The sequence below is a fragment of the Mustela lutreola genome, chromosome 11 (assembly GCF_030435805.1).
Source record: "Mustela lutreola isolate mMusLut2 chromosome 11, mMusLut2.pri, whole genome shotgun sequence".
In the NCBI taxonomy this organism is placed as follows: domain Eukaryota; kingdom Metazoa; phylum Chordata; class Mammalia; order Carnivora; family Mustelidae; genus Mustela; species Mustela lutreola.
This window is the reverse complement of record NC_081300.1, coordinates 64,564,406-64,586,313: the sequence shown is the minus strand read 5'-3', so window position 1 is coordinate 64,586,313 and position 21,908 is coordinate 64,564,406. Positions and strand designations below refer to the sequence as shown.

At 51.0% G+C, this 21,908-nt stretch overlaps 1 protein-coding gene across 5 annotated transcripts; it reads right to left on the bottom strand.

The window, feature by feature from the left end:
* Window positions 1-1,134: 1,134 nt before the first annotated feature.
* Window positions 1,135-21,372, bottom strand: SLC2A11 (solute carrier family 2 member 11). 5 transcript variants are annotated; one of them, XM_059140785.1, is made up of 13 exons: window positions 21,285-21,372; window positions 18,135-18,233; window positions 15,971-16,131; window positions 14,153-14,277; window positions 13,239-13,368; window positions 12,624-12,772; window positions 7,872-8,059; window positions 7,652-7,762; window positions 6,974-7,075; window positions 6,800-6,875; window positions 6,419-6,546; window positions 5,983-6,192; window positions 1,334-1,465 (listed from the first exon to the last, which is right to left on the bottom strand). In XM_059140785.1, the coding sequence occupies exons 1-12, from the start codon at window positions 21,303-21,305 to the stop codon at window positions 5,992-5,994; spliced, it is 1,491 nt and encodes a 496-aa protein (XP_058996768.1). In that variant the 5' UTR covers window positions 21,306-21,372; the 3' UTR covers window positions 1,334-1,465; window positions 5,983-5,991. The 5 variants fall into 5 exon arrangements, with proteins under 5 accessions (XP_058996769.1, XP_058996771.1, XP_058996768.1 ...); XM_059140784.1 differs by lacking the exon at window positions 1,334-1,465 and adding an exon at window positions 1,498-1,649; XM_059140787.1 differs by lacking the exon at window positions 1,334-1,465 and adding an exon at window positions 1,498-1,649 and having other exon boundaries at window positions 5,983-6,108.
* Between the last annotated feature and the right edge of the window lie 536 nt (window positions 21,373-21,908).

The following is a 21,908-nucleotide window of genomic DNA, read 5'->3' as shown; positions in this document are numbered from 1 at the left end:
AGCCTGAGATGACCCAAGGAGAAGGTAGCTGCTTAAACAACTGAGGCACCCAGGCACCCCATGAACAGCTTGATTTTAAAAATGAGCTAAAGACAGTAACAGATACACTCCTGTATCCTGACAGATACACTCCTAAACATATGAAGAGGGGCGCCTGGGTGGCTCAGTCAGTGAAGCATCTGCCTTTGACTCAGGTCATGATCTCAGGGTCCTGGGATCGAGCCCCTCATTGGGCTCTCTGCTCAGCGGTGAGCCTGCTTTCCCCTCTCTCTCTGCCTGCCTCTCTGCCTCCTTGTGATCTCTGTCAAAACTTAAAAAAACTCACTTTAAAAAAAGTAAGTTCATGGCAACAGAAAGTCTTGTTCATTGCCACTGGGAACCTAAAATGCTATATCCACTTTGAAAGACAGTTTGGCAGTTTCTTAGAAAACAAAGCAACCTCTTACCCTATGACCCAGAAATCTCACTCCTCAATATTTACCCAAAGGAGTCGAAAAAGCATGTTGACACAAAAATGTGCACGTAGATGTGTAGAGCAACTTTATTCCTTATTGCCAGAATGTGGATAACAAAAGAGAAATACACTGTCGCAAATGTAAAATTAGTGACCAAATTTGACATCAAGATGTCCTTCACTGAGTGAGTGGGTAAAATAAACTGTGCTTTGCCCGGATGATGGAATATTATTCAGCACCAAAAAAAAAAAAAAGGACTAGCGAGCTGTGCAAAGACATGGAGGAACCTTAAATGCGTATTACTAAGGGGAAGAAGCCAATCGGAAAAGGCTACGTGCTGTCTGATTCCAACTATAGGACGTTATACAAAATGTAAAATGATGAAGACAGCAAAAACTCAGTAGCTGCCAAGGATCAATAGTAAGGGAGGGTGATTTGTAGAGCAGAGAGGATTTTCAGGCCAGTGGAAATATTCTGTATATCACGGTGGTGGTGCACACGTCACATCTGTCCAACCCAGAGAATGTGCAACATGGCCTTTGGGTGTTAATGTATCCACGTAGGCTCATGGATAGTAACACGGGGACCTCGCTGGTGGGGGATTTTGGTGATGAAGTGTCGCCCTCGACCCGCAAGAAGGACAATCAGCCTGGTATGGTGTTAATGTTTCTTCCGTTTATCGTCAACTTCCTTAGCTTATATGCAGCAGGGTGACCAATAAGGGGCCAAGCAATGGGGAGAACCAATGAGAGTCCTGTTACTATGCTGATTAAATTTGAAACAGCCAATGACTATGTCCTCCTTTAGGCGGGCTTCACCAGAAAGTTCGTTGTTTACGTGCAGCGTATTTTGCTGGCAGTGAGCCAAGCGCCTTCTTGTAATGGCAGGGACTTTCCCAGCCGGAGGCGGTCCCCGACAATAAAGGAATCATCCCTGCCTGTGAGGAGGGAGGAGGCATATGGGAAATCTCTGTATTTTCTTCTCAGTTTTGCAGTGAAATGAAAACCGCTCTGAAAAAAAAACAAAACAAAAACAAAACAACTTTTCAAAACATTTTTAAAGATTTATTGATTTTAGAGGGATGGTGGCTCAGCAGGTTAAAGCCTCTGCCTTTGGCTCAGGTCATGTTCCCAGGGTCCTGGGATCGAGCCCCGCATCAGGCTCTCTGCCTGCCTCTCTGCCTACCTCTGATCTCTGTCAAATAAATAAATAAAATCTTTAAAAAAATGTTAAAATTTGGGCTGCCTGGGTGGCTCAGTCAGTTAAGCATCTGGCTCCTGGTTGTGGCTCGGGTTGTAATCTTGGAGTCATGGTATCAAGCCCTGCATTGGGCTCCATACTCAGTTCAGAGTCTGCTTGAGATACTCTTTGCCCCTCCACCCCTCAAATGTTTTTGTTGTTGTTGTTTTTTTTTTTTTTTAAAGATTTATTTATTTATTTGACAGAGATTACAAGTAGGCAGAGAGGCAGGCAGAGAGAGAGAGAGGAGGAAGCAGGCTCCCTGCTGAGCAGAGAGCCCGATGCGGGACTCGATCCCAGGACCCTGAGATCATGACCTGAGCCGAAGGCAGCGGCTTAACCCACTGAGCCACCCAGGCGCCCTGTTGTTGTTGTTTTAAAGATTTTAACCCGCTGAGCCACCCAGGCACCCCTTAACTTCTTTTTTTTTTTTTTTATTTTTTTTTTAAATATTTTATTTATTTATTTGACAGACAGAGATCACAAGTAGGCAGAGAGGCAGGCAGAGAGAGAAGTGGAAGCAGGCTCCCTGCTGAGCAGAGAGCCTGATGTGGGGCTCGATCCCAGGACCCTGGGATCATGACCTGAGCCGAAAGCAGAGGCTTTAACCCACTGAGCCACCCAGGCGCCCCTTAACTTCTTTTTTTAAAAAGTAGTGGACGAGGGGTACCTGGGTGGCTCAGTGGGTTAAAGCCTCTGCCTTCGGCTCAGGTCATGATCTCAGGGTCCTGGGATAGAGCCCCGCATCAGACTCTCTGCTCAGCGGGGAGCCTGCTCCCCATCCCACCTCACCCCCCGCCTGCCTCTCTGCCTACTTGTGATCTCTTGTCTGTCAAATGAATAAAATAGTGGATGAAATATTTGAAAAGATTCTTCAGAAGAGACACGTGAATGGCTGTGTTTCACGCATGAGAAGATACTCATGGTGAGCGTTTTGATGATTCGTTGTCAGGGAAATATCCGCATTAAACCACCATGAGACACCATCGTATAGCCTGCAGCATAGCTAAATTGCAAAGATGGACAATACGAGGTGCTGATGAAGAGCTACGGCATCCACAATTCTTGTGCATTGCAAGTGGGCTTTTAAAACAGCGCAGTCATGGGCGCCTGCATGGCTCAGTCGGTTGAGCATCTGCCTTTGGCTCGGGTCATGGTCCCAGAGTCCCGTGTCTGGCTCCCTGCTCAGTGGGAAGTCTGCTTCTCCCTGTGACACTCCCTCTCCCTCTCCCCCCTCCCTCAAATAAATAAATAAAATCTTATAAAAAAATGAAACAGTATATAATCATTTGGGACAAGTTTTTTATATAGTTTTGTTTTTCTTCTATAGCTAAACATACATTCACTATTTTAAAAGCTTTTGTTTATTCATTCATTCATCCATCCACCCATCCATTCATTTATTCATTTTTTTGGTGGGTAGCAAAGCAAGGTTTATTGAGTGATAGTAAAGCTTATTAACCAATAGAATACAAAGCTCCCAAAGAGGGAGGGGACCAGAGAGGTATGCCCTTAAAGCTTTTATTTTATTTTATTTTATTTTTTAAGATTTTATTCATTTGACAGAGATCACAAGTAGGCAGAGAGGCAGGCAGAGAGAGAGGGGGAAGCAGGCTCTCCGCTGAGCAGAAAGCCCGATGCGGGACTCGATCCCAGGACCCTGGGATCACGACTCGAGCCGAAGGCAGAGGCTTAAACCCACTGAGCCACCCAGGTGCCTCTATTTTATTTTATTTTAAAGATTTTACTTATTTGACAGAGAGAAACAGGGAGTGCACAAGCAGGCAGAATAGGCGGGAGAGGGAGAAGCAGGCTCCCCACTAAGCAGGGAGCCCAACATGGGGCTCAATCCCAGGACCCTGGGATCATGACCAGAGCTGAAGGCAGATGCTTAACTGACTGAGTCACCCAGACACCCCAAAGCTTTTATTATTTATTTATTTAATATGCATATTTTTAATTTATTATTAACATATAATGTATTATTTGCCCCAGGGGTACAGCTCTGTGAATCATCAGGCTTACACACTTCACAGCACTCACCATAGCACATACCCTCCCTGATGTCCATAACCCAGCTACCCCATTCCTACCCCCATCCCCCAAACCCTCTATTTTGTGAGATAAGTGTCTCTTATGGTTTGTCTCCCTCCCAATTCTATCTTGTTTCATTTTTTCCCTCCCTACCCACAACACTCCACCCTGCCTCTCAAATTCTTCATATCAGGGAGATCATATGAAAATTGTCTTTCTCTGAATGACTTATTTCACTCAGCATAATACCCTCTAGTTTCATCCACATCGTTACAAATGGCAAGATTTCATTTCTTTTGATGGCTACATAGTATTCCATTATATATATATAATGGAATATATATATATATGTCACATCTTCTTTATCCATTCTTCCATTGATGGACATCTGGGTTCTTTCCATAGTTTGGCTATTGTGGGCATTCCAAAGCTTTTATTTTTCAAGTAATCTCTACTCTCAATGTGGGGCTTGAACTCATGACCCAGAGATCAAGAGTCACACACTCTACCACCTGAGCCAGCCAGGTTCCCCTAAACATATATTTGCTATTAAACTCAGCAATTTATTTACCCAAAAGAAATGAAAACATTTGTCTATACAACAACTTATACAGGAATATTTATCGCAGTTTTATTTGGGATGGCCGAGATTCAGAAACAGCCCAAAATGTCCATCAACAGCGAAATGGTAAACAAATTATCATACAGTGAAATACTGCTCAGCAACACAAAAGAATAATATAATACATGTGACAACATGCATGAAGCTCAGAAACTTTTGGGAGCAAAGCCAGACACAAATGCATACATATAGTATGGAATGACATCAAACTCTTAAAAAAAAAAAAAAAAGTAAATGTGACCTATCATGGCAGTTGGCATGTCACTGGTTGCCTTGGTCTGCATGTGGGGGGCCTATGGATGACAAAGGGGAAGATTTTGGGGTGATGCAAATATTCCACTTTGATTGTAGTGGTGGCTTTATAATGTATGCCCTTTTTTTTTTTTTTTTAAAGAGGTGAGGTTGGGGAGGGGCGGAGGCAGAGAGAATCCCAAGCAGGCTCCAAGCCCAGTGTGGAGTCTGACATGAGGCTCGATCTCACAAACCTGAGATCATGACCTGAGCTGAAATCAAGAGTTGGATGCTTACCTGGCTGAGCCACACAGGTGCCCCAAGATTTTATTTTTAAGTAATCTCTACACCCAACACGGGTCTCAAACTTAACCCTGAGAATAAAAGTCACGTGTTCTACCAACGGAGACAGCCAGGCACCCCCAGAAAATTTTTTTCTAACAGCCCTCCTCAAACTAGGTCAAGCTCCCTAGTCTGTACACACTTTTATTTATTTATTTAAAGGATTTTATTTATTTATTTGACAGAGAGAGATCACAAGTAGATGGAGAGGCAGGCAGAGAGAGAGAGAGAGAGAGAGAGAGGGAAGCAGGCTCCCTGCCAAGCAGAGAGCCCAATGCAGGACTTGATCCCAGGACCCTGAGATCATGACCTGAGCTGAAGGCAGCGGCTTAACCCACTGAGCCACCCAGGTGCCCTATTTTTTTTTTTAAGATTTTATTTATTTATTTGACAGACAGAGATCAGAGCTAGGTAGAGAGGCAGACAGAGAGGAAGGGAAGCAGGCTCCCCGTTGAGCAGAGAGCCCAACATGGGGATCGATCCCAGGACACCGAGATCATAACCTGAGCCAAAGGCAGAGGCTTTAACCCACTGAGCCACTCAGGTGCCCCTGTAAGCACTTTATAATCTGCATTTTCTGTCACTGCATTTCCCTGAGTTTGTGATTCTTTTTGTTGGGTTTCCTCTAGACAGGGAGCTTACCAGCAGGTCCTGATGCCACCTCTCTTGGCTCACCATGGATTGCTAAGCACTCAGCACCATGGCTGCAAGCAGTAGGTGTTTAGTAAGCACTCATGTTATGGGTGCTTATGCCTTCGTGGCTCAGCGGGTTAAGCCTCTACCTTCTGCTCATGTCATGATTCCAGGGTCCTGGGATTGAGCCCCGCATCAGACTCTCTGCTCAGCAAGGAGTCTGCTTCCCCCCCTCTCTCTGCCTGCCTCTCTGCCTACTTGTGATTTCTCTCTCTGTGTCAAATAAATAAATAAATAAGCTTTTAAAAATAAAAAATAAAGCACTCATTAGACAAATGAACACAGGAACTAGGGAATGCAGGGGGCCAGGACCCTTGGCAGGAAGCAAAGGAGACAGCAACAGCTGAATCTGGGCCCCCACCATACCTAACAGAGCTACAGCTCTGTGGACAGGATGACTTCTGGGCCCATCCTCTTGGGGCCCTGGCTCTGCCGGGGGAAGTTGAGTCTGTGCAGTTCCTCGGAGATCTCCAGGAAAGTCTTGCCTTTGGTCTCAGGGAGAAAGAAGCCAGTATAGATGGCCCCACAGACACAGAAGGCGAGGAAAGGCATATAGAGAAAGTGGGACAAGCCCTCCTGTAGGTGTGGAGAGACCCGGAGACCTGCTGTGGCCCAGTTCAGCCGCCAGATGGAAGGCTTCATGACAGGTGGTATTGAGAGATTCGTCCCTCTTGGTTCAGATGAGTCCCAACCCCACCAGCCTCCTGGTGGAGGATGGAGACCTCCAGCAGGGACTCTGCTGCTGACAGAGGTAAAACCTAAGACAGGGCCCCGGTGTTTGGGGGAGACAGGGGAGGCCTACCTTAATGAAGGGAAACCCCAGCCCGACCAAGAAGAGCAAGGTCCACACGAGCGCGCCGCCAACCATATAGGCAGCAGGCCTGGATTTCTGGTCAAACAGCTCCGTGGCCAGGATCCCTGTCACTCCAGCTAGAAGGAGGAGCAGGGACAGGGGGCTGCCAGCCAGAGCTCCCAGCCCAGCCTTCCCCCCACCTTGTCCCTGACATGGGAGTGGGGACCCCCTTGTCCTCTTCTCTGGCCATTCCCTCCCAGAAGCCTCAGCGCAGGTAGGCTGGGGGGAGGGGCATGCAGGTGACACAGCATTCACAACCACCTGTCATGAACACAGACAACTGAGTTCCTTCTGCAATGCCAAAGCCCGGTGTTCCTTGGGCTCACTCACCGGGGCCAATGCCAAAGCTGAGGATGAAGGCAAAGATGCAGGACATGGCCAGGTAGGGCATCCAGGAGAAGGAGCTCTGTAGTAAAGGAGCAGAGGGGGTGCAGTGAGGTGGAGATCAGGCTGCCCCAAGTTACAGCACTCGTGCCCGCTCCGTCCCCATCCCACACCAGCTACCTGCAGGCATAGGGCCACGGTGAAAATACTTCCCCAGCAGGTCATCAGGCAGTACCCGCCTATCAGCAGCACGCGGCGGCCGGACATCTCGATCAGCACACACTGCAAAGGAAGGGAGGCCTGGTCACTGACCCCTGCACTGGAGGCATGCTTCCCCTGGTTTAAGGGAGAGCAGTGGGAAGATGGGGGTGGGGGCGGGGACTGTTAGGAGCTGTTGATTGCTTCAGGAGATTAAGGCCTTTTTTAAGATTTTTGAGAGAGAGAGTGTGAGTGAGCAAGTGAGAGAGCAAGTGCAGCAGTGGGGAGGGGCAGAGGGAGAGGGAGAAGCAGGTTTCCCGCTGAGCAGGAAGCCCAATACAGGGCTCAACCCCAGGACCCTGAAATTACCATCAGATCCGAAGACAGAAGTTCAAGTGGCTGAGGCATCCAGGCGCCCCTATTGATGTTTTAATTATTAATTTGGCCCCTCCCCTTCATTCAGTTTCCTCATCTCAAAATGGTGTGTTAAGTGCACGGTCAACAGTTGGTGTTCAATAAATGCTAGCTAAGTCGCCCCATTTGAACATAGTGACCTGGAGTGGAAAAGAGCTCAAGGTAGAGGACTTCAGTCACTGCCCACCCCCCCCACCAACCCCCAAAGGCTGGTAGAGGGTCAGCCCAAGCCCATGACAAACTCACACTGAGGCAGGCTGCAAGCAGCTCACAGCTCCCAGTCCCCAAGACTGCATACTGGACCTTCTCCTCAGGGATCCCCGCCGCCTGGAACACTGAGGAGGCGTATGCGTACACCTGGAGACAGAGAGCAGAGGGCCAGGCTGCCAGAGGCCTGCAGTCTGCAGCCTTCTAGTGGCCTGCAGCCTCCTGTCCCAGGGAGAGGGGAATGAAGCACGGTCCTCACCGAGTCGTTCCCGCAGAGCTCCACGGCACTGCCCAACACCACGAGGCTCATCACCTGCCTCCGCAGGCCGCGATCTTGGAACAGCTCCCACGGGCGCCGGGTGCGCTGGTCCTGGGAGGCGACCCGCTCCTCCTCCAGCTCCTCCAGCTCCCCCACCACGTCTGCAGTGCCCCGCAGCCGCTGCAGGGCTGGGGCAGGGGTAGAGGGCGCTGAGCCCCATCCGTCCCTCTTTGGTCCCCCATAGTGAGCTCCCACCCCCAACTCCGTTCATCCTCTCCCCCGGCCCCCTGATCATATGGGGATGATCTTCCCCTTTCCCTGTCATTTCAGGGCATCACGGACCAAAAAAGGCTTTAGGAGCTTGGGGTTCTGCAGAGACATCAGACTGGACACAACTGCAGCAGATTGCCATTATCCAATGTCCCCAGTTCTCCATCCTCCCCTGCATCCAGGCCCTCTGCTAGGTGATTTTTGCAGCGGCCCCAGCCAAAGGGGCAAGTACCTATTCTACCCCTTGACACTGAGCTGTGTCATATGACTCGCTCTGGCCAATAGAATGAGGTTGTAGGGAGGGTATGCAAATTCCAGCCCAAGCCTTAAGAGACCTTGCTCATTTCTCCTGCTCTTCTACCACCATCATAAGAAGGTGTGGCGGGGCTAGCCCACCGGTTCCAGGAAGAGCAGAGATGGCCCAGCTGGGACCCTCCTAAATTAGCCAATGCCCAGCAGACTGTGCGAGAGACCAAGAGCCGCAGAGCCACCAGCCAGGTGCAGACATCAGCGAATCCCAGGGAACTCAGAAGCTTCAACTAAGGGATTGCTTCTTTGGCTTGCCACTGAGGTATGATTATTAGGCAGCAACAGAAAACTGATGAATTAACAGGTGCAGGTGCTACCATACTAGGACCTGTAATCTATGGTACAATTCCAATACCAGGCAGAGATGGAGAGGAGGCTGGAAAAATGGACACCTGGGTGGGTAGGAAGGGCAGTACTGCAGAAAAAGGAAAACAGATCTCATGAACTCCTGGGCTCTAGGGAAGAGATCCTTATGTGGTGAAAGCATGAACTGATTGCTTTTCATTGATTATCCTAAGCTTACTGTAAGAAAAACATGAGGGACACCTGGGAGGCTCAGCCAGTTAAGTGTCTGCCTTTAGATCAGATCATGATCTAGCCTGGGATTGAGCCCCGCATCAGGTTCTCTTGCTCATCAGGAAGCCAGCTTCTCTCTCTCCCTCTGCTCGCCAAACCCCCTGCTGGTGCTCTCTCTTTGTCTATCAAATAAATCAATAAAACCTTAAAAAAAAGAGAGAGAAAGAAAAACATGACCTCAAAAAGACCTTCAGAGAGAACAAGATTTAATTAAATTTAACTTATTCTGGAACTCAATAGGTTGATTTAATTAAAAGACAAAACAAAACAAAGAAACATCTCTAGCCCCACCAATTAGCAAAAAGACTTTCATGTGGGGACGCCTGGGTGGCTCAGTTGGTTAAGCAGCTGCCTTCGGCTCAGGTCATGATCCCAGTGTCCTGGGATCAAGTCCCACATTGGGCTCCTTGCTCAGCAGGGAGCCTGCTTCTCCCTCTGCCTCTGCCTGCCACTCTGTCTGCCTGTGCTCGCTCTCTCCCCCTCTCTCTCTCTGATAAATAAATAAAATCTTTAAAAAAAAAAAAAAAAAAAAAAGACTTTCATATGAAGTTACAGCCTGAAAGCAAATATCAAATCCAGGGGTGCCTGGGTGGCTCAGTCGTTGGGCATCTGTCTTCAGCTTAGGTCATGATCCTAGGGTCCTCGGATTGAGCCCCACATCAAGCTCCCTCCTCTGTGGGAAGCCTGCTTCTCCCTCTCCCACATTCCCTGCTTGTGTTCCCTCTCTCGCTGTGTCTCTCTCTGTCAAATGAATAAATGAAATCTTTGTAAAGAAGGGGCGCCTGGGTGGCTGAGTGGGTTAAAGCCTCTGCCTTCGGCTCGGGTCATGATCCCAGAGTCCTGGGATCGAGTCCCATATCAGGCTCTCTGCTCGGCAGGGAGCCTCCTTTCCTCTCTCTCTCTGCCTGCCTCTCTGCCTGCTTGTGATCTCTGTCTGTCAAATAAATAAATAAACAAAACTTGAAAAAAAAAAATCTTTGAAAAGGAAAAAAAAAAGGAACTCCTGCATGGCTCAGTGGGTTAAGCCTCTGCCTTTGGCTCAGGTCATGGTCTCAGGGTCCTGGGATTGAGCCCCGCATCAGGCTCTCTGTTCAGCAGGGAATCTGCTTCCCCTCCCTCTCTGCCTGCCTCTCTGCCTACTTGTGATTTCTTTCTCTCTGTTAAATAAATAAATAAAATCTTTTAAAAATAAAAAAAAAAGATCAAGTGCAGAGCCCTGCCAGTGAGCCATGAACTCAGGGTAATGATCAAATTAAGGGTGTGGTTTAATGCCAGTGCCTCATAGACACTCCTGGCAGGAAAAGGGGCATTTGAGGGACTTAAGGGTGTTGATCCCCAGCAGCCTACCATGCCCCAAATTCCAGTCATTCAGTCTCAAGAGGGAAGCATGTCCCAAAAAGACTTTTGGGTATGGCTTTTGGGCACATCAATCAAATACATAGAAAAATCACATCGTTTCTCAAAGAATTATATTGACAAGAGCTCCATACACCGGATGAAAAGGGAACGAGACAACTGGAAATGTAAAAACTTCTGTACCTCAACTTTCTAGGAGTATATTCGCAATGCCCTCTTCAGAAGGTGTCAAGGATGGATATCTCAGAGGGCAGAAGCTAGAACCAGGGGACACCATGGCCTCAAAGCCCCTCCCAGGGGACAGAGCCAGAACTTGATCATGGAACATTCCCTACCTGCAAAGCAGGGAGATTTGGCAGCATTTTCCAAGGGGCACCTTAGCGTTAAGGACCGGTGACTGCTTGACTCCTCCTCTTTGAAATGAGGGTTAGGGGCACCTGGGTGGCTTGGTGATTTAAGCCACTGCCTTCGGCTTGGGTCATGATCTCAGGGTCGTGGGATCAAGCCCTGCACTGGGCTCTGCTCAGCGTGGAGCCTGCTTCTCTCTCTCTCTCTGGCTGCCTCTCTGCCTACTTGCGATCTTTCTCTGTCAAATAAATAAATAAAATCTTAAAAAAAAAAAAAAAAGAAAGAAATGAGGGTTAGTTCTGGTTATACTGTCCTACTTTCACCATTGTGTGTTGAGTTCAGAGAGGCAGACGACTTGTGTTGTTAGTTCCTAGGTCTCTGGATCAAGAGAAGCCACACAGAGACTTGATGTGATCTTAAGATCCTGGACTACAAGACAGATGCCATGACTGGGTGAGACAAGGGGTTCCGGCTGACACTGAGCATGTTTCGCATAGGGGAAGGACATCAGTAATAGCTGTGGAAGGTGCATGAGTGCGCGCTGGTCCTCAGCTCTCTCTAAATGGACATCCCTTGCCATGTGAGAGGAGAGGCCATTGATCTCCCCATGCCTTGACTTTGGACTCAGGGACACAGCTGATGGGCTGTTCACGGGCATGGGGAGCACAGATGTGCAAAATACTCGTGCAAGTAGATCTGCTTTCTTGGTCCTCTGCCATCACTGTAATAAGAACATTCCCGGGGTGCCTGGGTGGCTCAAGTCATGATCCGGGGTCCTGGGATGGAGCCCGCATCGGGCTCCCTGCTCAGCAGGAGGCCTGCTTCTCCTCTCCCACCCCCCCCCTGCTTGTGTTACCTCTCTAGCTCTCTCTCTGTCAATTAATTAAATAAAGAAATCTTAAAAAAAAAAAAAAAAGAGAGAGAGAGAGAGAGAACATTCCCAGGCAGGCCCACTGGTACCAAGAGAGAGGAGAGAGGCGTGTATGGCAGAACTGAACGGGCTCCGGTCTGGACCAGCCTGGACTGGCTCATCGGCCAATTCCCAGACACCAAGACTGCTGGCTGAGATCAGCAGTCATGCAGCCTGCCCAGCAAGTAAATGAGTAGAAGACGCCCTAATGGATTATGTTAAGCCAGAGACTTTTGATATTGTTTTGGGGCATCATTATCATGGCCGTAGCTAATGAATCAGTCCATCAGCACCCAGGTGACACAGTGTTTTGTCCTGCAAATGCGGTAGAGGGGAAGGGCTCTCCTTTGGCACCGTCACGCTGTTCCTGGATGTCAGAAGTGGGGTCTGCTCTGTCCTGCAGTCTTGGCACTTAGGACAGCCCTTTGGTAAAAGGTTTTTTTTTTTTTTTTTAAGAGATTTTATTTATTTGAGAGAGAAAGCGAGCATGGCGGGGAGGAGCAGAGGGAGAGGGAGTAGACTCCCCGCTGAGTGCAGAGTCAGAGGCTGGCTCTATCCCAGGACCCTGAGATCATGACCTGAGCCGAAGGCAGATGCTTAACTGACTGAGCCACCCAGGTGCCCTGATAAAGAGTTAAGATGTGCATCTGGGGGGCTCTGTCAGTTAACGTCTGCCTTCAGCTCGGGTCATGATCTCAGGGTCCTGGGATCGAGCCCCACATGGGACTAGCTGCTCACAGGGGAGCCTGCTTCTCCTTCTCCCTCTGCCCCTCCTCCCCACTTATGCCCTATTTCTCTTTGTCTCAAATAAATAAATAAATAATATCTTTAAAAAAAAAAAAGACTTTTGAAGAGATGGGTGGATGGCACAAAAGTGAAGGACAGTTTTTTCCTGATAAACCCAAGAAATGGGGATTCACATGCTCTGGACAGATGTGTCCCTGTGTCAAGGGTGGTCTGGGGACCTGAGGTCGGGGACTCACCTGCCAGGCAGGCCTCGGTGTCTCCACGGTCAATGAGTAGGTAGCGTGGGCTCTCGGGGAGCAGAGGGAGGGAGGCAAGCTGGAGCAGCCCAGGCACCAGGCAGCTGGCCAGCAGCAGGGGCCAGGCCCCTGGGTCACCCAGGAGCTCCCTTGGGAGGCAGAAGAGAGGAGGGACCAGGTGCTTCCTTGCCAGGACCCTGCACACTTGCCCCGTAATCCCCCCCCCACCTCCCCCTACCCAGTCCCCTGCCTGTCTGCCCTCTCAAGGGCAGAGGACCTGTATTACTCTTTGCTTCTTTCTAACCAGCTCTGGGTCTGGACACCAAGATCCCTCCCATCCTAGGTAGGATCCCAGGATAAGGCAGGGCCACGGCCCCACCTTATCCATAGTGACTCCTCTGCCCAGTCTTTCCAAACCACACTGAGGGGTGGTTTGACTAATACCCGTTTTGTGTATCGGCCAGATGGGTGTGGACAGGATTTTAGTACAAAGAGGATTTCTTAATTTAAAGAAGCAATGCCTTAATACACTTAGTGGATTGAAAAGAAATTTAGGCGAGGGCTTTTTCTGGCATCCCTCAAACCACTCAGGGCACAGGGAACTAGAGTGCTTACCTGAGTCCAACCACCTGACCTATCAAGATCCCCAGGGCAGTGAAGATGGCTGGGGTCATGGCCACGGCTCCTCGAAGTTCCTTGGGAGCACTTTCCCCCAGGTACATGGGCTGGACATTCATGCTCAAGCCTAGACGTGTGCATAGCCATGGAGTTTCAGAGTACTTTCTTTCCCAGGAATAGATAACTAATACAGAGACCCCTGGCTGTGTAAACAGTAGTAAGTCAAGAGGGGATTTGCTGATGGGTGTCTCTAAAAACCCAGGTAGGGCGCTAGGGTGGCTTAGTGGGTTAAGTGTCTGCCTTTGGCTCAGATCATGATCCTGGGGTCCTGGGATCGAGTTTGGCACTGGGCTCCCTGCTCATCGGGAAGCCTGCTTCCCCCTCTCCCGCTGCCCCTGCTTGTGTTCCCTCTCTCGCTGTGTCTCTCTCTCTGTCAAATAAAGTCTTTGGGGGAAAAAAAAAAAGCCCAGGTAAATATGCTTCTACACATGACAAGCCCCAGAAACTGAGGAGCCCCTAACAGGCTACTTTGCCTCCACAGGGACAATCTGAGAACTCATCCTGATATCTTTGTACCTTAGCTTGCCAGGAAGCTCCTGGATTATAGTGTGGCTCAAATATGGGGCCTCTATTAGCACAGGCTTGGGGATGTTCTTATTCACAGCCCTGTACAACTTTTCCAACTTTCGATGTCCACTTTAAGGGTTCGGTTATATGAGCCTTTTGAGATAAACCATCTTGCAAAATAATCATTTTGCAAAAGGAGAGGTGGGCGTGAAAGAAAAGTGTGAAGAAAGAGAATGCAAGAATGGATGAAATTAATCAAGAGAACACAAACGAATAAATGGGCTACATGACTGAGTAGGAATAGGGAGGCAGGATGGGCTACCCCCCACCCCCGCCCCGAATACCTGCACTGATTCCCATGAGCAGCCTGCCCAGCACGATCATCTCAAAGGAGCCTGCTCGGCGGCTGAAGCCAAACAAGGTGGCCGCGGCCACCACAAAGACGTTATTCACTAGGAGGGACTTCTTCCTGAGGGGAAGTAGAATGCAAGCAAGAGAGGCTCAGGTTCAGTCTGGGGGAGGGGGGACTCTTCCCAGGGACCCTTCTTTGCAGCTCCAGCTGGCCCCAATCAGACCTGTGTGTGCGCATGTATGACCTGCATCAAGAAGTCTAAGTTAGGGGTGCCTGGTGGCTCAGTCGTTAAGCCTCTGCCTTTGGGTCAGGTCATGATCCCAGAGTCCTGGGATCCAGCCCCACATTGGTCTCCCTGCTCAGCAGGAAGCCTGCTTCCCCTTCTCCCACTCCCCCTGCTTGTGTTCTCTCTCTCTCTCTCTTGCTGTGTCTGTCAAATTAATAAATAAAATCTTAAAAAAAAAAAAAAAGAGTCTAAGCTACACAGACAGAAATGCCCGCATGTGGTGTGCCTTGAAGGGCATACTCCCACATCCCTCCCTCTCCTGACATACTCCAAGTGACTGTCCTCTCTGCCTACACCACGGCTTGAAATGACAGTATTTTCAGATGAAGCATCGCTTTCCCACTCTTCTGTAAGATGAGGGGCCTGACATCTGATTTCTCCGACTCAATCAAACCATAGAGAAGAAGAGCTGGGACTTTCAGAGTAAGGGAAGAGACACCTGGAAAGCCAAGTACCGTCCATTTTTCAGAACTTTCAGGATGGAAGGGTGGCCCATGGCTAGTTCAGTGGGACAGTCTGCAGCCCGGGGAGTGGCCACTAGAAATGTCAGCGGCTTAACCGTGCTGAAGCTTGGCAAAGACCAGACGTTTCAAGCCGCCGCATCAGGGAAGTTCCCGAGGCTCCCTGGACTAACGCCCATCAGCCTATTTCCTCCAAAGGGCATGAGAAATCACGGCCCTCCCTCTAAGAAGGATGATCAACTCTCAGAGAGCTCGTTCCCATTTTGGAGAGAGAGCACGGACCACCCTGGGTGTCATGCTCTCACACACAAACCAGGTGATTTGAAAACGTGGCGGCTTCGAGGGGAGCTCAAACACGGACAGTACATGGACAGTGTTCTCCAGTGGGTCCACGCGAAGTGCGAAGCGCTCTGCCACTCGCCCCTTTAGACCTAAGAGAGCCTACAGTGCTCCAAGTGACTGTGGCGGGTGTCTAAAAGGAGAGTCACAAGGCAAGACCTAGAATTTTGGAGCAAAGCCACTCTCCTTCAGTGAATTATCATCCTCTTAATTAGAAATAACCTTGGACTTGTCAGTAGTGCCTACACCAGACTCTGGGATCACACACTGTGTCCCATAGGACAATCCTTCGCTAAGGTAGGGTGTGCCTAGTAGCACTTAGTCACTATTTCAGTGATGCCCCACGTGGGCTCCAAAGGTTTGCATGAGCAAGTTACTCATGTCGGCATGCCTACTTGACCACTCTGCCTGCTTGACCATTCCGCTGCCCTTCTCCCAAGGCACCCCAGGGGTCAGAGCTAATTCCTTCTTTTTTGCAGGAAGAGCCCAAATTTACCAGCAGACATGGAACTAGATGCCAGGAATCCTCCCTCCCTCAGAGCACAAGGCTCCTCCCTCTACCAAATCGGCTTGGAAATGTGACTCTGTGATGAAACTTCTGGCAGGGTAGGAGGCTGGGGCAGTTGAGCGGGCCTGGGCCCCTAGGGGCTGTTCCTTCTCCCACATTCCTCAGCCTACAGACTAGGGCATCCCCTTATCAAGGGTACACACAGAAAGTACTTACCTTCCCAGCAGGACAGCCAGGGGCCCAGTAAGCAAGGCTCCAAAGAGGCCCCCCAGGGGGTACAGAGACACAATGAGGGACCACACAAACAGAACCAGGTGGTTGGGCAGTGGCTGGCCGGTCCGCAGCCACCATGTCTCGTTGATGAATTCCTGAATGGACTTTGGACAGAGATGCCAGTTAGCCTCCCAGGAACAGGCCCAACAGGCTAGGTCTTCTCCCCGACAGGTCTCTGCCTCTCCAGAGCAGGCACCCAGGCTTCCTCCAGCCATATTGCTCCCTGGCTGTGGGGGCAGGGACAGAGTCTCCTGAACTCCTACTCTGTGAGTACACCAGGCAGGTCTCCTTCACATATGTCTCCGGGAGCCTAGTGCTGGCCAGTCTCTGTCTGCCCCACAGAGTCCACGATCACCCCCTGGGGCCTTGGCTTTCAGCCCAAGAACCCAACCTCAGGGCTTGCATCAGTGGGCCCCTAGCTGACTGGCTTTCTGTGGGACTTGGCCAATGGTGAGCACCAGTAGGACATGAGAGAGAGCGGAGGGGTGCCGGCATCCAGGTCATCTCTGGCTGGGGGGGGTCCCCTCAGGCCAGCTGTGACACTCAATCAAACATCACCACTCCTCTCAAGGGGTCCTATGCCACACGTCTCTTTCCTTCTGGTTTCGGTTACTGCTCCTTCCACGTGTCCCTTTGGGGGCAGGTGTGGTAATGACTCTGGCGTCAGTGAGCTCTCCCTGGTCTTGTGTGCTCTCTGCCACACTCAATCTGTAAATTGTCCCTTGTGGCATCTAAACCTACCTGACTTATCTGGACTGTACCATCTGCTTCCCTGGGACCCCGATTTTGACGGCCCTTAGAGGTATTCTGTTAGATACACGTCACTCTGCTCGCTGTTTACACTCAGAATTAGGACCAGATTGGTGAAAGGACTTGCTCATGGCTTTAGCCACAGGTCAGGGCTGCAGAGGGTGGTCAGGACAACCCAATCCTCCACCCCCAGAGCTGCAGTTCTAGCTAAGTGAACAGAGGCCACAGGGTGAGGAATGACTGCACTTGGGCAAGTCCCGGACACATTTCAGGGTCTGACTGGTCTCAGGCCTCCCAGCAGGATGTGAGGGAGGATGTGGGGAGGGCAGCGGGTTGAGGGGTTGGACCAGCTCCCCTCGGGTCAGGCCGGCTCAGGGTAATGGGTGTCAGCCTGGTGCCTCCCAGGTCCCTCCCGGGGAAGGACCATCTAGGAGAGCTGGGAATCAGGTCCAGCCTCTCCCGCCCTTGGCTGGAAATCCATTTGGTGGATTAGGAGTCTCTGAGGCCAAGAAAGTCCCTTGGGCCAGGTCAACACCATGTGCTGGGGGCACAAGGACGACTCAGACACTGAGAGCAGTGTCCCACACAACCGGCACACAACCTCAGTGGGGACAGCCCGCTCGAAGGGCTGGGGAGGGAGGGGCAACTTCCACCTGGGGTTGGGGGGCTGCTGTCGCAAGAAGGTTTCAGGATGGTGATGGTGTTTGGGTGGTCCTTGAGGGGCTTCTGCAGGGGCAGCAGAGAGGGCTTCCTAAGCAAAGATGCTTAGAGAGAGAGCTGTGTGCATTTGGGGAGCTGCATTTAAATTGCTTTGCTAGTGGGGTTCAGGGAATGAAGGCGGGGGTCAGGTAGACAGGTTCTGATCTAAGGAGGCTTTGAATTTCAGGCGGATGAGACTGTTCTTACTCCTATAGGCATCGGGGAGCCACAGAATGTTTCTGGGCAGGGGAGTGCCTTGGTCAAACTTTCAAGGCCAGTGAAGAGGCAAAGCCAGGGGTCCAGGAAGGAGAGACAGGGCCTGAACTGGAGTCATGGCAGAGACACAGGGAGAAACGGCTAGCCAGAGGTAGTTAGGAAGGACTCGGTATTTGGGGGCAAGGGGCAGAGTCAAGGCTGGTTCCCCCGCTAGGCAGACAGTAGAATTATCCACTGATATCAGGGACCCAGGAGGACATCCAGGTTCAAGGGAGGATGTAGAGCTGGGTTTGAACCTGCATCTGTGGGCCATCTCAGTGAAGGTGGATGCATGGGGGGTGGGTACCACAAAGTGGATGCCGGCCTGAACCCCACAGCAGGCAACTGTTAGCCTTCCCCCACACCTACTGGGATGGGGATGGCAGGCACAGAAAATACATACCAAAGTCGGGGCATTGATGATGGAGAGGTTGTAGCCAAACTGAAAAGTACCACCAATGCCAGCCGCACAGGTGGTCAGGAGCAGGACCCTGCCCTGAATCTGAGGAGAGAAGGGAGGACACAGAGTGACCTTTAATAGCCTCCACCTCCCTCCCAGGGCTGCAACCTGCCAATCACAGCACTGCAATCTAGTTGAACTATGCAGTGATGTTTCCACTTTGTAGATAAGCCAACTGAGGCAAGGAGAGGAGGGGTTACCTAGGTCACATGGCTGGTGGGTAGCAGAGGAACCCCAGTCTCTGCTCTCGAGTCCCAGGCCCCACTGCCCCCTCACCCTCCACCCTCTCCTCCATCAGCATCTTCCCAAAATAGACAACAGGTCTGTGGCCCTCTGTGCCAGGCTGTCCCTGGGCAGGCCTGCCTGCTGTTGTTCTGGGGCACAATGCTCTGGGCTGGGGCCCCAGGAGAGTGAGGCTCTGCCCCTAGCAGGACTAGAGCTCCCCAGCCCCAGTGGCTGGCCCCAGCAAAATATTCTCCAACAGAGAGGCTGCGCCTCCTTCTCTCACTTGCCAGCCTGTTTCATAGTAAGGCTAACAGAAGGGCCACATGGATCTGTATGTGTGGGGACTTGTGGGGCATATGAGAGTAGCCACAACTGGTGGCCATGCTTGGGTCCCGCTGCCAACTCTGCCCCTCCTCCTTTGTCCTCTCTGAGTCACTTCTTTACTGGACCTGGAGATGATCATGCCTACCTCCAGGGTGGGGGGATAGGCAGCCAAGGTACACATGCGCCACACATACTTGGTACAACAGAGGACAGTTTTCATCCCCATGCAACACCCTTGAAGATGGAGAAAGAACGCTCCAGAGCACCCAGCCATGGGAGCTCAATGCTAAGGTCCTGTCCCCTTAGGTCAGTATATTTTTTAGGGATGCTCAAATTTCTTTTTAAAAGACTTTATTTATTTATTTTTTGTGTATGTATGAAAGAGCACAAGCAGAGGGAGAAGCAGGCTCCCTGCTGAGCAAGGATCCCAACTGGGGACTCGATCTCAGGACTCTGGGATCATGACCTAAGCTGAAGGCAGCGGCTCAACCAACTGAGCCACTCACACGTCCCTCTCTTCTAGTTTTTAATGACAAAAAACTACATGCTTATTAAAATGCTCGAAAGTTTAGTATATGCTGAAAGTTCTCCACTGACCCAAAGGCACAGCATTGAACTGCTCCTCTCAGATACTTTCCTAGGCATGCACAAAGTAGTTGACTACACAAAAATCAAAACATTGATCTTTTCCTAGTAAATCATACTGCCTGTCTTGTTCTAGCAGATCACCCTGCAAATCTGAAATCCTACAAGTCAAATGTATGACTTTTTAAGTACTCTCATACCAGTTTCATGGCGGAAGGATGTTTGGCTAAAGATTTCCCAAAGAACTTCCAGAACCTGATGACTATTTATTCATTTTATCAAACACCCAGTGCCTGTCCCAGCTAGGAACAGTGCTAGGGAGCAGACCCAGCTGGGCAAAAAACCGATGTGCTTTCTCCATTTGGTGAGCTACCATGCTGACAACGAGGAGGCTGAGGAAGGGGCTCTGGGGTGCAGGATCTTGTCAAAGATCTTGCCACAGGTCTAGAGACAGATCTATCAGAGGACCTGCCCACAGTTCCCTGAGGCCTAAATAACTTCCTTCTGGAAGCCAGAAGAGGGAGCCAGGCGAGGGCCCAGGACTCCGTCTCACTGGAGTCACGTTGAAGCTTCACGTGGGCTGCATGAAGGTGCGCCTAAAGATTGGTAGTGGGTGGCGTGGATGGTCTCTTCTGGCTGCCCCCATTTCTCTGTGAAGCAGAACATCAGGACAGGGCTCAGAGGGAGCGTGGAGGAGGAAATGAAGGTTGGGGATGTGGCGAGGGTGGGAAACAGTCGCGAGAGGGAGTGAGGCGACCAGGACTGCAGTGCCCAAGGGCTGCTGTCTCTGCGGGCATGTCCGACCTACCGGAGGACTCCAGAACAATGTGGGCAGCACGAGGGCTGCTCACGTGGGATGCGGCCCAGCCACAGTTCCTGCAGACAGGTGACCCCATGCACCGCTGCACTGGCCTCCTGGCCATTCCTGCACGTGACCTCCAGCTTATGTTCCCCAGAGCCCAGCACCTAATTCCACTGGACAAACAAGCACCAGCTACTTTTACACACGGACACTTCCGCTAAACCTTCTAGAGTGGCTGCGCCGGTACATTCACGCTGGTTTGCAATCCCTCGTCAGAAACACTGGGTCAGGGCGTGGTTCGGAATTCAGAACTTTCCGGATTGCAGGACGGCATTGAGCAAGCACACACTTCTCTAGCATTCGCTATGACACCGGGTTTGCGATTCAGAACTGCCGCTGCCGTCGCCGCCCGACCCGACGCTCAGGTGCGCAGAACCGAGGGTGACGGAGTCTTTGCTGCAGGACCCCAGAAATGTTGGGGAAGCGCATGCGCAGTGGACGTGGTAGATGCGCTTGGCACCTTAGCGGCCCCGAAGCGGATGCGCAAGCGCAGTGGGTGTTGAAGGCAGCCCAGTGAGTGAAAGACTCGCGCAAAGCGCGCCTCTGGGTAGAGTGCGCACCCTAGACACCTGCGCAGGCGCAGAGGGCGGTTAAGGGGTATGAGGCGCTTCGGGCCGTCACCTGGGAACGAGACCCAAAAGGGCAGGTGGTATTCTTCCTCCATCCCGCCCTTTCCGTAGCTTTGAGGCTGAAAAGCCACACATTCCTTAGTCGACCGAGCCTGGGGCCCATCTCTGCAAACCGGAAGGGAACTGTGGTCCGAGGTCACCATGGCCTACTCCTTGCAGTCGCCCCGTGAAGTCCCAGCGAGCTGCAGATTCACCCGAAACCCTGTCCTGGCCTCTAGTCCCTTTTCCTGCTGCCGTCTCCGGTGTGATGCCGGTCCCTGCCTCGTTTCCCTCGGACCTCCGCCGCTGCCCCTCCTGACCCCTCTCCCCTGCTTTCTTTTACCCCCAACAAGCCCCCCCTGCCAACCACCAGGGCACGGGAGCCCCACCCCTGCTCCCACGGACATCCCCGCCCTCCCCCAATCCAGGTGTCCCCTCCCTTGACCCAGTGGAGGGACAGAATCAGAAGGGACTGAAGGGCAGACCCACCAGTCTCTGGAGCGCTCTCATCCGTCAGTCCTGGCAGAGCCAGTGATTTGGGTGCAGAGCGGAGAACCGGTTTGGGGTTGATGGCATGAGAGGCTGACCCTTGGAGGTGAGGAACCACAGGGTCCACTGGACCTGGTTAATCTTTTATTTCTCAGGGCTTTTCAGAGCCTGCGTGGAATCCAGGACGTGGATAAAGGCCAAACCGAACCAGACTTGGCAAAAACACTCTTTGTGGTCATAGAAGCGTATACCCGAAAATGACCTTAGGAAGCCCTTTGAGAAAAGACTGTGATGGGACATAAACTAGAACGGAGACTGCAGTATCTTTCTTGCTCATGCCTGGTTTTTGTTTGATTTTTGCTGCTCTGAATTAAAAAAAATAATAATAATACATTAAATTTTTTTTTTAGAGAGAGAGAGGGCTCAAACTCGTGAGAGTGAGGAGGGGCAGAGGGAGAGCATTCCAAGCAGGCTTCCAGCTCAGCACCCGCCCAACTGGGGACGCCATTGCAAGACCCTGAGATCATGACTTGAGCCAAAATCAAGAGTGGGTTGTTTAACTGACTGAGCCACCTAGCAGTCCCTGCTGCTCTGCTCTAAAAAAAAATTTTCCTAAAAACATTG